Raw genomic sequence first — 13813 nt, 5'->3', positions numbered from 1 at the left:
CTCTTTATTTGTTTTATTTCGTTCAAAGGACTTATAGTAATGGTTGCTCTTATAAATAAGCTCGATTTCAGTGGAAATCCTTGCCCATTCGCATACACTTTCAATGTGAATTCGTTAAAAAACGCAGACGAATGCATTTATTTTAATTTAAAACAATTTAAAAGGTAGTCTAACATACGCATTTATTTTCTAAGGTACTGCTCGGGATCGGTGAGAAAGGCTTCGAGGAAAGGAATTCCCTTGGGCAGATACTGAATGTTTTCATTGAAGAGATGCAGTTCGGGGCGTAGGATGTCCGTGAAGGAAACGTCCTCAATATTACCGATTTCAATAAGGAAAGTGATCTTCTCGAGACGCACGATGGGTTCCTGGTCGATGCACTTTCGCACTATCTTTCTGACAATAGTTCGATTTGCTTCTCTAAAAAGGGATCACTTAAATTAGTAATGTATTGAGATACACCTTGGAGAAGCTTATACCTTGTTAGCCTCGCTCTCTTCTGCGCTAGAAGATCTAAAACTTTGTGTAACTTTTGCTTGACTTCTGCAATTCTGCGATCAATGCCGTTGAGAAATTTCAAGAAAGCCGTCTCATCACTGCCCTCGATCTCGTCGCTAGGATTCATCGGCAGGCGGAGACTTAGGTGGAAGTTTAAAAAGTGTTCACGCGATGACCATTGGTCCTTGGGAGTGGGCACGTCATTGTCTAGTTGAATGGAACACACGCTAATGGTGGACTCCTCTACTAAGTCTTCGATTTGGTAGTTCACCACGATTCGGATCGTGGTCAGCTGTCGGTTGTAAAATATCATTTGCTGGGACACTTTACGCTGGTAGTCGAAGATCCAGTTGGGCTGCTGTTCGGTTAGCAAACGTTTGAGTCTCGTAAAGAAGGATTCCGGGGGCATGGCTATGTCCTTCTCTTCTGTTCTTCTGTTGTAGAAATAGTAAATGTTAAAAAATGATTCAAAATTCCAAGTGTATTCGGTACTCACAGCTTGCACATTTCAAGAAGCGCCGCTTTGTTCCACTTGGTGGCCTCCTCCTCCACCCTGGTCTGCTCCATTGAATCGTCGGAGTCTTGGTTCCTGGACAGACGAGCCTCCTCCTCGATCTCCCAGTAAGTGTTCACTTCCTTCCACGACGGCCTCTGCCTTATATTGCGCAACCGTTGCTGTAGCCTTGAAAAGTCCCACAATTTCCGAGGTGGCAGGACAAATGACTCGCTACTTAGCCTTGTTTCGCTCAAAGTATGATTGCAATTCCTGCACTTTTTGCAGGAGCCTTCGCTGCCAGCTTTTACCATTGAATTCAGTTGAGCCTCGCAGATTTCAGGTTGTAAGAGATGCTGTTTTTGCTTCTGCTCTTCTTCCTCCTCCTTCTCGTCGCCATCATCGTCTGTTTCCTCCGCCAGCGTGGAAACCAGACTTAGGTGCTCGTTATCTATCTGGTGGGGCTGGTCCTTCCCCTCACCACCCAAATCTTCTGCGGCTGCAAAGATGGTTGTGTTCCCGGTCAGATTGATGAATTTTGAGATTGTTGCTGCGTAGCTCTTGAAGGTTCTATCGTTGGAGCTGCCGCTCTCTCTTTCGCTAGACTGGCGCTGCTGCTCCTTTTGCTCATGGAAGTAATTATTAACATCGGAGATAGTGATGGGTTTCTCCTCTAGATCCATGTTATAGGTCGATTTTCGTGGCAGCTCCAGCATATTAAGACCACCCTGTTTGTTCATCTCAGTCACTACAGGATTGTAGTCCCTTACTGGCTGCACCGACGCGTCCAACTGGTCTACCGTGTAGGTCCTGCGTGATTTACTTGTCCCTGTGTGCATCTGAATACTTTTTGTCCCCCAAGAACCTTCCTGATCCTCCTCCAATTCGATGTCCATGTTGCTATTCGGAAACAGATGCGTGTTTCGTTTCTTGGACTCCGGAAGGTTGGGCGTGAGATGCGTGGGTAGGCGCTTTAGTTGGACGAGATTTTTTGGAGTTCCAAAGCCGGAGGCATTCGCCTCAAGGTCTATCGGCACTGGTTGGTACATGGACAATTTTTTCCGATGGGAAGTCAGGAGAACTCTTTTGTGAATCGGGGTCTTGCACATCTCTTCCTGATCCACAAATTCAGTCAAGGACATTCCCGGCGTGATTGCATTAAAGTCCGGACCCCTCGGCCTAAACTGCGGGCTTTGAAAGTCCATTGATTCGGACATAGCAATGGATTGCTGAGTCTTGGCACTGGGAGGAGTGCCTATCTCTTCGTTTTCTACGGAATTTTTAGATGAATGAATGGGTCCTTCTGGTTTTTCTAGCTTTTCGGAAATTTGGTGCTTGGTCCTTATGGGGTAGTTATGTCCGAATATCCCCTCATCCTCTTCCATGGGTTCCGATAAAAGTAGCGTATGTCTTCTGGATGACGGAACATCAGGAACCTGGCTTCTTTGGGGTAAAGTCTCTTCCACGGATTGTGAAATTTCTGGTCTGTTGGAATCCAAATCCTCGATGATAGGCTCCGCCGAAACCTTCGAGCCCATTGATTTATTTTTAGAAATTCGAGTGTGTTGCGCGGGTACATCTTCTTCTATGGACTCAGTCAGCAGCGTAGTTCTGCCCTTCACCGCAGGTTCGGATTCTCTTTGCTGTTGGCCCGGAATATGATCCTCCTCAATGGGTACCGGTATATGCACGGATTGTCTTGTTTTGGCAGCCATATATCCACCGGACTGTGGAACATTTAAAGAGTCACAGATCCCATTTTGTTTGGTCATATTGTGGTTATTAACATCTTCTTCAATGGGCTCTGCCATGATAAGGGTCTTTCTGTACCTGGACCTCAGAGGCCCCACTGATGAGTTTTCATTTACGGGTTCTAAATCCTCCTGAATAGTTTCATGCGAGATGAGGGTATTCCGCGGCTTCTGGTGGAGATAGTTTAGGGGTTCCTTGGGAGGAGTTTGAACCGATTCGGAAAATTGCTGTTTAGCTATTTGATCAGTAATTGAAAATAGGGCATTTTCAATGGGCTCGGCGAATGACTGAATAATTCTGGCGGTCAAAGATGACTCCTTTGAATTTTCCAGCGGCTTACGAACACTCAAATCCTCTTCAATGGGTTCGGCAGTAATAAGCGTGTGTCGTCTAGAGGTCTTCCTAGTGATTTTATCCTTAGATATAGGAAGTGGCTTTGGCTGATCATTTGACTGATTGAAAACATCTTCCTCTATAGGCTCTGCCATCAGCAGAGTTTGACGAGATTTGGAAGTTTGAAATACCGCTTCTTCAGAAGATTCTTTAGTAAATTGACCTATTTTTTCAGCGATAGACTTATTGCCCTCTTCCTCTATCGGTTCCGCCATCAAAATGGTTCGCCTCGATCTTAACGTTCTATTTGTGCTGGCATTCGTACTTTTATCTTCGTTAGTTAGTTCTTCTTCAATCGGTTCGGACATCAAAAGAGTGTGTCTTGGTCTGGAAGTTGACGAACCAGTGATGTTAGTTTGCACCCTACGTTCCGTTTCTCCAACATCTTCTTCGATGGGCTCTGCCATGATGAGCGTTTGCCTTGGCTTGAATCTTTGCTGTCTAGCTAAACTATCCTCCTTTTCAGCTGGCAAGTCCTGCTGAATATGTTCTTCTTCAATAGGTTCGGATAATAATAGCGTGTGCCTCGATTTTGATCGCTGCTGCTCGGTTGATTTATCTATTGTTTTTTGCGACACTATTGACTTATTCTTTGGCGGTGGAAGACACATTTCCTCCTCTAAAGGTTCTGACAAAAGGAGAGTTTGTCTGGATTTAGCGATCTTTCTTATGTGGTTCTCTCCAGGTTTGGCAATATTATATTTATTGTTAAATTCCGTGTCCTCCTCCATGGGTTCTTCGATCAGGAGGGTTTGCCTAGCTTTGGATCTGCTTTGCGAAGTGAAACTCTTCCCCTGGTTTAATTGACTGTATTTCTGAGGTCCAGTCTTGTTTCCCTTTAAAGCACATTCCGGTAAATCTTTCGCATTGTGAAATATTTCCTCCTCCACGGGCTCCTCGAACAAAAGAGTTTGTCTACCCTTGGATTTGTTTTCTTGATGCGCGACTACTTTTATTGGTATGTGCTTTTCCAAAATGAAATCCTCTCCCTCCACCACCAGAGGTTCCGCTAAGTGGAGAGTCTTTCTTTTGGAATTGTAACCAATGTTACTGCTCATTTCCTCTTCCATAGGTTCCTCTAATAGCAGCGTTTTCCTCGCTTTAAGTTGTTCTCTAGGGGCAACATTTTTAGTTGGTAACATATTACTTTGGTTTATGTCCACTTCCTCCAGTGGTTCTGCTAGATACAGCGTATGGTTCACTTTGGATTGCCCTGTATTCATAGGAGCCGCATTGGGCTTTAATTGTAAGTTTTTGAGAGGGCTAATGATGTCCTCCTCCATGCTTTCCTGCATCAAAAGCGTCGCCCTGCGCTTGGTTTTAGTGCAGGCCCATGTGTTGCGATTTTGGTTGCTGTTCTGCTCGTTGGTTGTGGATTTTTCGTAGATAGTCTCCTGCGTGGTAACCGATATCTCCTTCCTAACGTACGTGGATTTCGTTGTTTCATGATCCATAGATTCATTGAGATGTAAGGTGCGACGCGAGGTAGCAGTTTTCAATGCAGGAATAGCAGGGTAATTTGTCTGACTGAGCTGCATTTCTTCAGCCATAAAATCAGTTTTACGAGTCTTGGAACTCGGAATGGGTTGAAAGTCCTGACTTAACGTAGGATATTCCAAATTCAGTTCCGAGGTTTCGCAAGTTGTCTCCCTTCTTGTCGAGTTCTTCGACGTATTTCTCGACTGCGTTTCGTCGCCTAGTCTGGCGTGGGCCAAGAAGTTTGTATTGTCAAGCATCATCTCATCCGCCTGGGATAGTCGATACTTCTGCTTCTCATCCGCCGCCTTTAGTTTCTCCTTGTTCTTTCCAACTGGACTTGTTTTCGTCGGCGTCAAGGTCATGTTCTCACTGAAATTTAACATTCCTCGTGGCACTATGCTTCTTATATCTTTCTTTGGACTATTATCTCCCGCGCTCTCCTCTTCAAGGCCGCACCAAAACCGATTTTTCTTGGCCTTACGATCCGTGGTCGGCGTTTTTGGCCCGTTCGGAAATATCTGGATCTTACCCGTCTCCAGGTCTTCGTTGAGTTGACGAAAATTGAGTTTCTTGCTTATGTTTTTCCCCGAAATCATGTCGAATGGTATCAGCATCGACTCATCTCTCGTAAAGTTCATGGTGCTATTAAGGCTCTCAAAGGAGTTCGATGGCGAACGATCTCGGTTATTGGAAACTGCAAAATAATGTGACAACCGAAAACTTGCTAATTAGAAACTATTGGGAAGGGATTTAACTGAGATAATACTAACCATTTAATGAGAAGGATGCACCTCCAGCTCCCTGTTGGGTTTTATTCTTGGTCTCCCCCACGTCCATGAAAAGCGATTTCTGCGCCGGAGTTTTTGTCTGGTTTTTGGTGGACTCACGCATCTCCCTTACAATGCTGTCCTCTTCGAGCTCCATTAAACTTTGTTGAGTTGGAGGATATAGAGTTGCAACTGGAGCTGGAGCGGGAGCAGCAGGATTGGGATCAGTAAATCCCAATGGCGTGATGTCCATGAAGGAGTCACTCACAGCCTTGACAGCTGGCGTGAATACCACCTTCTCCAGTTTGTTTGTTGCCACTTTGATGGAGGATTCCTCACAAACGCTCGACGCGATTTGGTGGCGGTTGACGAGAGATCCGGATATCAGATCCATGGTCTTGTCTACCAGCTGGCGGTCGCTGAGACTGCTTTGCAACAGTTTTCGCTCCTCGGAGGTCATGCAAAAGGACACAGCAGAGATTGAGGATGTCTTCCTCGATTTGTCCATCATTTCGCAGGGCAGCAGGGTGAAATCCACGCTGGCCTGCAGATTCACGGACAGATCGACATGTTCCCGCTCGCAGTGGCTGGGCAGGGGAATGTTCTCCTTGTCGGCATGTTCGGAAACCCTCGCTACTGATGCTGATCCTGTGCTGCAGCACTTCGATCCCGAGCTGTCCTCAGCATGGTGTTCCGACACCTCGTACGAGTCGTCCCAGTTGTTGGTCTCCTTGGTGTTTACGAATTCCCTATGTGGAGGGCGGGTGAGCGTTGTACATCGCATATATCTACTGTACGTACCTCACGGACTTCTTGCCACTGAAACTGATGCGTCGCTTGATTTGTTGTTTGATCGCGGACGTTGTTGTGGTCGCCTCATCTTCCTTGGTCGGCACCTTACGCAGCTGCAAGAAGAGTAGGTCTACCATGAGCGCTTCTCAATCAATTAATTTTCGAAGAACCCACCGAACTTCTGCGTTTGTTTGCGTTCATCGCGCCGTGCTGTTAACTTGTTTTTATTTCAAAATCCCATTGGAGAGACGCCGCGATTTTTGTGTTAATGGCAGACGGTGTTGCCAGATCGTTGGCGATAGATCGCTAGAAATACCAAAAGTATTTTTGATATGCCCAAAAGGCACTAACGCCTAACCAAAACCGTTGTGATTCAAATTTTACGAAATTTGCTAAAATCTTTGGATTTAAAAAATTTGTTAAGTTCATTGCTCTATGAATAAAGTTGGAATCAACCAGTACCCTCTTCTCTAGGGTGTTGCTAGACCAAAATACCAAAAATAAATTCTTTTAAATAAAGCTGAAGAAATAAATTTATGTCATAATTTGAATAAAACAAAAAAAGTTTTAATCCGATAAATTGCGAATAATTAAAAATCCATTGTCCGCACTTCACACACATCGTTAATTTTATTAACCATTAAAATCCAATATTAAATCACAAGTTTCGAAACTTTCGAGGAAATAGATCAGGCTTTGAAGGTGTCCTTTTCCTTGCGCAGCTTGCCCATGGTGACGACGGGATCGGTGGCTCCGCCAGCGTGCTTCTGCACGGTGGCTTCGTGAACGCGCATAAAGGGGTTCCAGGACTTCTCCTCGCCAATGGTGGAGGGCACAGTGGGATCCTGGGAGGCGCGCCGGTGCTTGGCCCACTCGATCCTCTGCTGGATGACCTCGTTGTCGGGCTCGACGTGACGGGCGAAGCTCATGTTCTGCAGCGTGTACTCGTGGCCACAGAACACCTTTGTGGCGTCCGGCAAGGCGGAGAGCTTTGTGCACAGCGCCTCGTACATTTCCTCGGGAGTGCCCTCGAAGAAGCGGCCGCATCCGCCCTGGAAGAGGGTGTCGCCGGTGAAGACGGCTCCCTCGCCGCTGCCCTGCTGCGCGGTGATGTGGTAGCAGATGTGGCCGGTAGTGTGGCACGGCGTGGACAAGCACTTGACATGCAGACCACCAATGGTGAAGGTGTCGTCCTGCTGAACCTTTTTGTTCAATGCCCCGATGCGGTCATCGCCGCCATACACGTCCAGCTCCTTCTCCCACAGCTTGAGCAGCTTTTCATTGCCACCGGCGTGGTCCCAGTGATGGTGCGTGGTCAGCACCTTGCTGAGGGTCAGCTGCTGCTCCTGCACCGTCTTAATGACCAGCTCCGGCTCCACGGGATCCACCACGGCCGCCTCGCGCGTCTTCGTGTCTACAATCAGATACATATAGTTATCCTGCAGGGCCGGCAGGATCTTGATCTCCATGCCCTCCAGCTGCACGTCCTCCAATGTGCTGTGCATGCCTCTGAAGCCGACTTTTCGTAGTTTTTGCACTGAAACGAAGCGATGGTTTCACATTTAGCTACATAGATGGCCAACAGATAAACAGACTGACTAGCTACGGACGAACAAAAAGCGTAGATACTGGGAAATGAAATTGCAGCACCGGGAGAGATTAGATTAAACACGTATGTACGGATAGATTACGCTTGACGAGACTTGGACAGATGACGGGCACAGCCAGAAAACGCCGCCGAATCGCTCCGAAACCAGGGGCATCCGCTCGAGGAATCGTCCGCCAGGAACGCAGGAGCAGTGTCGGATTGCTGGACGAACCTCGGAAGTAGGTGGCCGTCAACTGGGTCTCCACGGAGGTGGCCACGCTGCGCCAGGCGGAGGCCAACATTCTGTACTTTCGGCTAGATAAACTGAAAAGCGTGTGCGATTCGAAATGAATTAATTATGGCTCCTAATTACAGTTGTTTTTTTCTCCAAATCTGCTATGCTCGGGCGAGTGTGACCGTTTGGGGGCCGGTAAGGGAAACCACTGACGGGTACACCATCTACCGGAAATATACCGAAACATACCTGCAAACGTAGTGGTGGCTCAAACCGGAAATGAAAAGTTTTATAGCACAGACATAAGCCAATAATAATAAAAATACATTTTTATATTAAATTATATATTCTTGTCTCTAGGCCAAAGAGTATATGTTCTCTTCTGTGGTAAAAAGCTTATAAGTTAACTTTTTGGCACGCCTAACTTGAATTCAGATCATATGTACGAAAAAGACGTCAGTTGGCTTTGAAGCGGCACGTCATAAGTTTAGAACATAAAGTCACTATGTCGGAATCAACCGATCCCCATTGCGCCACCTCCAAGTCCAACCTGATCAAGGTGAACCACGTGGGGGTGACGGCCAAGCTGCAGTCTCCCCTGAAGAAGATCTTCCCACGGCTGAACTCCTCCAGCGATTCCGACGCATATCAGCACAGTCAGACGCAGTACAACATGTTCAAGGATGTGGCGCACGGGGAAATGACCGCGTCCACGGATTCGGGGAGCTCACCACACACTCTGTACGAGATGCACGCTGAGCCGGGGAAGAGTCAGCTTAGCCTGAGCAAGAGCAAGCCCCAAAGGATCGAGTTCCAGCGTTACTCCAAGCGCCGTCCCCGTGTGCTCGTCCCAACGAGAACTGCGCCGAAAGTGAAGGGTCGTGCCACAAAGTCCCACAAATCATCGCAGGCGCAGAAGCAGAAGCAGAAGAGTGGCTTTCTAGCCCGTTTAGTGGAGTCGCTGGACAAGATGTGCAAGTGCCAGCCGCAGAGCCGAAATTCCATCATCGACGATCTGCCGGAGCCACAGTGGAATCGCAAGGAGGCCAACCGGCACACCTGCATCGGCATCTATCCCTTCGAGCATGGCTGCGCCGACTATCTGAGCACCACGGACTCGCATCCGAAGATCAATGCTATTGTCCTGGCCGACCGCGCCACCACCTATGCCACCCACTTCTGGGCGGAGCTCTTCGGACTGCTGCACATCGCCGTGGCCTTCGTGGTAGCCTTCATTCTGCAGAGCTACCGATTTGTCCTCTACTCCCTGGTGAACACCCTGATCGTTGGACTGCTCCACATGACCTCCGACTACTTGCTCAAGCCCCTCCTGACCATGCTCTTCAACGGCTACCTGCAGCCACCACTGATTTTCCTATACAATGTACTGTGCTCCGCCAGGGACATCCTCGATCCGGTGGCCACCACCCTGAACAACTTGATGAAACCGCTGGCCACGGTGGGCGGCAGTATACGATTGGTGGACGTCAACTATCGCCAGGTCCATAAGCTGGCCAAAGAGGTTTGAGTTTCGTTTCGTTTACGCTGTTAAATTGTTATTGTTCGTTTTCGAAGTGCTTTTCTTGTTATATTAAAAATAAGTACGGACTTTATATAAATTCTACTCATTTTAAATTAAGGATAGAAAACTACAACTGCTTGTACAAATGTAATATAATGCAATATATAATATCAGGCAATAATATTATTAAATACATATTTTTTATATTTGTATATAATCAATATTTGTATGAACTATAAATTTAAAAGGATTCCCCCATTGAATCTGTTTCATTTCAATTTTGTTCCGTTGACCGTTTTGTTTCACTTCCACTTGTTCCCGTAGGCGGAGCCATTACAACCCCTAAAACTGAAGAAGTTTTTCCACCTCGCAGCCTTCACACAATATTACGCACATTCCAAAAAACCTTCTCGGATTACATTGTTTTTCTCGTTTCACAGAAGTGTAGGCATGGTGACCCACCCCTGCCCCTCGGAGAAGGAGAACTTAGGGGTAAGTTCTGGCTCAATTACGTTGAATGAAACATTTATGATTTATTTGCTCATTTTGCGGCCGGGGAAAGCATATGTCCAAAATAAAAAATAAAAAACACACTAATTGTGTCCCGCGGGAATTTCGTTTGGCAGCGCATAATTAGTTTACAATTTTCGCTTAATAAAGTCGTTAGAAAACAACGATGCACAAGAGAATTTGAAATCCCATTTAAAGCTAGCCATAAATAATATAGAACTTGAATATAAATAATATATAGTGAAAATATTAATATCGTTGGACAATTTTTCTCTATGTAATGGTGAGAAACAGCCGTCTTTTTTTTTATCAATGGTGCTTTGATTTTATCAGATTTCATTCTTCAAATTTTCATTCATTTTTGGCCAAAATTTCCCAAGAACTCTGCATACCAAATTTAGAAAGAGCAAATAAACAAATCTGATCTAGATCAGGTAGAATGATGGAAATCAGTTGCCAATCTGCTCGGGTTTCCGACTTTCAACAGAATTCCTATCCAGAAGGTAAACTGCAATCAATAATCATATTCAAATCTGGTCAGGTATACAAATAGCTGAAGAGTATTAGGTGGAAAAGTTGTAGTTTTGTTGTTTAGCGGTCGCGTTGAAAAAGGAAACAAACACCAGCGAGCTTTCCTCGACGAGAACAATGAGCTAGCTGGTTGCCAACTAAGGATCGTCTTACACCGCCTTCCGAGTTCTCAATGGGAAAGTGAAATGGACCCATGGAACTCGGCCGCCCAATTAGCCGTGGAAATTGTTTGGCTGTTCGGGAATCGAAAATCCCAGCATATGTTCGAAATTACCGAAGGAAAGTCGCGACTGATTGATTTGCGTTACTAAGTGGCGGGGAAAATGTGAACCGTTTTCCTGCTTGTTCTGATTTATTTTAGTGTCTCGTGATGTCTGTCCCCAAAAATACAACATCAAAGTATTTTCGACCTAAAAAGACATGACTTCTAAAAGTTGAAGATATTCTGAATGAGTATCAACAAGTTTTTGTATTATTTTATAGCCTTTACAAAACATGCTGTGTAGGTCAGCCCAACTAATGTTAAGCTAATTGAAATTATTTTGTTTCAAATATTTTATTTTATTAATTACACTGCGTTTGCTTAGTTTCCAAATCGTATTAATTGGATTGCCTTGCGATGTGTCTATAAACACCTTTTGTGTGCAGCGCGTAATGCTCAAAATATTTTCCAGCTAAAGGTGCGAAAATCATTTGGCATCGCCAGACGAAACTCCCACACAATGCCCATTATTGGGTGATCGACAGGATAAAGAGATCGTGCGAGTGAATGGGAGCAGACAGGATAGCGACAAGGTGACACCTTGCAAAACGCATTGTTGGCCGTTTCGGGATTACAGATGGTAAGCTGTTTCTGCTCTATTTTCTGGTCTGAATCTGGAATTTTGGGATTAACCGGGCAGTTTTTCCATTCTCCTGCCGCAGGACGATGACGTTTGCTAAATATCCTGGAGCGTCCCGTCTCTTTTTGCGAGAAGTTAAGCAATTTGTTGAGCGTCGACGGGACAAACAATGGGCTACAATGGAAGGCCATTGAAAAACTATTGAAAACGATGGGCTGGCCAGCCACAAATGGTTATGCAAGAAGTTACTGGTGAGCACAACGATTTGAGAGGAGCTATGGAAAATTGAGTAATAGTCGCAGATTATCGCAAAGTGCTTGGAAATTCCGGGTATCTACGGTTATTATAATGCTGGATGATGCAAAAAAGGGAACTCAGATGAAATGTGAGGAGCTACTTAAAAAGTATTAGCCAGGAAAGCCAGGAAGTAGTTGTGGTTGAAGGAAATGTGGATTAGCAAGATTTCAGATGGGTAATATGCAATTTAGCACTGGCGAACAAGTAAATGTTATCAAATGTTTGATAATGATAAATATGCTTTCACTCATCCATTTACATATGATTTTTAAATGGAAAATCCTATATATTTCTTTACACTTTTTACTTTTTTTTTTCTTATACACCCACATTTATACTCCTAGTCCCAAGTTTTCTATTATTTTTCGCCCAAACTTGTAGTACTTTTGAATGCCTTTTGTGCGCTTGCAATATTTTTGAAACAGACACCAGGCGAGCGAGTGAAAAATTCAGCTTGGCTCAGCTAAACCCGATAGTGTGGGAACCAAAAGACGCGTTTTCACAGGGCTTTGGAAAAACATAAAGTATATGAAGTATAATGCTTCGTTTGTTTTGCCTAAGTCCTGACACGTGATTTGATAATGAAATTAGCGCGGATGGGATTACAATCCTTTCACTGCGGTCAATTAAAGGGCACACCTTGGCAAAGGGGAGTTGCTTAGCAACATTTTAAATAGGTGATTTATTACAAGGGGATGATAAACAACAAGATGTACATATGTACATATGCATAAATAAATCAATTTTAAACTTGCCCAAAATTAGTTGTTTAAATGCAAATATGGGTCAATTGCTATATGCTCGCCATTGTAATCAGCTGAATATATTTTCAAATGTCAATAAAGCACTTTAAGGATCTAACTACATATTAAACAAACTGTTTCGAATCTGGTTCGAATGCAAGGACACATGAAATTAAATAATCCCCGAGTAAGTGGACCTAATCCGCCATCACGCTCGACACCTGTGTGATCCTGTGATGAAAACAGAAGGGATAGGAAGTATTGAAGTATTGTTCGGGGGGAGTGCTGATGATGTTCGGTGTGACAAATCTGGGTTTTTGGGACTGCGAGTGTGACGAAATCGTCAACCCTCACGGTTTTTGGTGCTAATGAATTCCCATCCGACAACAATCGGAATCCGAGGAGTGCTCCTGTTTCTATTCCTGCTCCTGCTGCTTTAGCTGCTCCTGTTCCCGGGGGCAACGCAATTGTTTGGCCTTTTTGTGGATTGTCACCTTTGTCATGTCACTTTATTTCATTTTATTCCATCACACCATTTTGCGCCGAATGCAGTCGAGAGCAGCGCTTTGTAATTGAAATTTGATCGCCTTGGATGCGCAGCAGAAGGAATTTTTCCCAAACTCAGCCTCAGTCGAGCATCAAATTGCATCGCGTCTGACTTTATACCTATGTAAGTACACACATATATGCATACATAGACAAATTCAAGTCTAGAGCTCTACATTTTTGTCAATTATTTATTTTTCTATTTGCCAATTAAGAATAATAACCAATGCTTAGCTTATATTTCATTGTAAATAAATATACAAATTATTCATCAAAACAATATAATAAACATAAATATACTATTTGCATGTTTTATTGGTTTGGACCTTAACAATTTTGTCAATTGTTTACTTCTTTAAATGCTAAAACAATAATATAACCAAAAGGGCATAACATATATTTTATTATAAGTAAATGAAGAAATTATTCATAAACATAATATGATAAACCTTTTCCGTATCTGATACAAGTAAAGTTGAAATAACATATGAGTAGGCTTGCTTAAATTAAAGTTTATTAGTATGTATATAAGACAGACAGTTTTAAAAAGTATTTTAGCATACAGATTATTATATTTTAAGATTTAATCCATATTAAAAGTAAGAATTGGTGGAATCTTTAAACATCTTTACATATTTTTGTTTCAGCAGCATCTTAGTAATTTAAGGCATCTAAAGTTCCAATTCGAGAAGGTCATCTGTGTGAGGAGAACTCGTTGCTGCTCGCAAATGAAGCAATATCACAGAAACCCGATGTAAATTCCGAGAAACAGCACACGGCAATCATTAGACACCCTCGAAATCGCTAATGAGGTCATGATGTTTG

General features: G+C 44.2%; 3 protein-coding genes and 2 long non-coding RNA genes across 8 annotated transcripts; 3 read left to right on the top strand and 2 right to left on the bottom strand.

The window, feature by feature from the left end:
* Spc105R (Spc105-related) lies at positions 1-6444 on the bottom strand. 2 transcript variants are annotated; one of them, NM_001275194.1, is made up of 6 exons: positions 6349-6444; positions 6184-6287; positions 5386-6131; positions 995-5309; positions 480-932; positions 1-420 (listed from the first exon to the last, which is right to left on the bottom strand). In NM_001275194.1, exons 1-6 carry the CDS (start codon positions 6373-6375, stop codon positions 183-185), a joined length of 5883 nt encoding a protein of 1960 aa, NP_001262123.1. In that variant the 5' UTR covers positions 6376-6444; the 3' UTR covers positions 1-182. The 2 variants fall into 2 exon arrangements, with proteins under 2 accessions (NP_001262123.1, NP_649259.1); NM_141002.2 differs by having other exon boundaries at positions 113-420; positions 6184-6444.
* Positions 6445-6772: 328 nt separating this feature from the next.
* On the bottom strand, positions 6773-8209 carry tzn (tenzing norgay). Of its 3 annotated transcripts, none has more exons than NM_168874.2 (2): positions 8136-8209; positions 6773-7711 (listed from the first exon to the last, which is right to left on the bottom strand). In NM_168874.2, the coding sequence occupies exon 2, from the start codon at positions 7677-7679 to the stop codon at positions 6864-6866; it is 816 nt and encodes a 271-aa protein (NP_730569.1). In that variant the 5' UTR covers positions 7680-7711; positions 8136-8209; the 3' UTR covers positions 6773-6863. The 3 variants fall into 3 exon arrangements, with proteins under 3 accessions (NP_730569.1, NP_649258.1, NP_730568.1); NM_141001.2 differs by having other exon boundaries at positions 7995-8147; NM_168873.2 differs by having other exon boundaries at positions 6788-7711; positions 7866-8172.
* A 269-nt stretch (positions 8210-8478) lies between these two features.
* On the top strand, positions 8479-9613 carry CG3698 (uncharacterized protein). The gene has a single exon (NM_141000.2). It carries the CDS (start codon positions 8503-8505, stop codon positions 9523-9525), a length of 1023 nt encoding a protein of 340 aa, NP_649257.1. The 5' UTR covers positions 8479-8502; the 3' UTR covers positions 9526-9613.
* A 738-nt stretch (positions 9614-10351) lies between these two features.
* lncRNA:CR43706 (long non-coding RNA:CR43706) lies at positions 10352-10938 on the top strand. The gene is made up of 2 exons (NR_073962.1): positions 10352-10570; positions 10625-10938. It is a non-coding gene; the product is annotated as a long non-coding RNA:CR43706 (long non-coding RNA).
* Positions 10939-11175: 237 nt separating this feature from the next.
* On the top strand, positions 11176-11835 carry lncRNA:CR43705 (long non-coding RNA:CR43705). Its single transcript, NR_073961.1, has 2 exons — positions 11176-11402; positions 11485-11835. It is a non-coding gene; the product is annotated as a long non-coding RNA:CR43705 (long non-coding RNA).
* Positions 11836-13813: the final 1978 nt, after the last annotated feature.

This window comes from Drosophila melanogaster, chromosome 3L (genome assembly GCF_000001215.4).
Source record: "Drosophila melanogaster chromosome 3L".
Lineage (NCBI taxonomy): Eukaryota > Metazoa > Arthropoda > Insecta > Diptera > Drosophilidae > Drosophila > Drosophila melanogaster.
The sequence above is the reverse complement of the archived record's forward strand: the minus strand, read 5'-3'. Positions and strand labels throughout refer to the sequence as shown.

What these genes read in the sequence shown, in the direction of transcription:
- tzn (NM_168873.2), bottom strand. Translation starts at nt 8,064, where the DNA reads ATGTTGGCCTCCGCCTGGCGCAGCGTGGCCACCTCCGTGGAGACCCAG. An exon ending in CTGTCCAAGTCTCGTCAAGC is followed by an intron (nt 7,712 to 7,865) that starts GTAATCTATCCG and finishes GCTTCGTTTCAG; the next exon opens with TGCAAAAACTACGAAAAGTC.
- CG3698 (NM_141000.2), top strand. Translation starts at nt 8,503, where the DNA reads ATGTCGGAATCAACCGATCCCCATTGCGCCACCTCCAAGTCCAACCTG.
- Spc105R (NM_001275194.1), bottom strand. Translation starts at nt 6,375, where the DNA reads ATGAACGCAAACAAACGCAGAAGTTCG. An exon ending in CAAACAAACGCAGAAGTTCG is followed by an intron (nt 6,288 to 6,348) that starts GTGGGTTCTTCG and finishes CTCTTCTTGCAG; the next exon opens with CTGCGTAAGGTGCCGACCAA. An exon ending in AGTGGCAAGAAGTCCGTGAG is followed by an intron (nt 6,132 to 6,183) that starts GTACGTACAGTA and finishes CCCTCCACATAG; the next exon opens with GGAATTCGTAAACACCAAGG.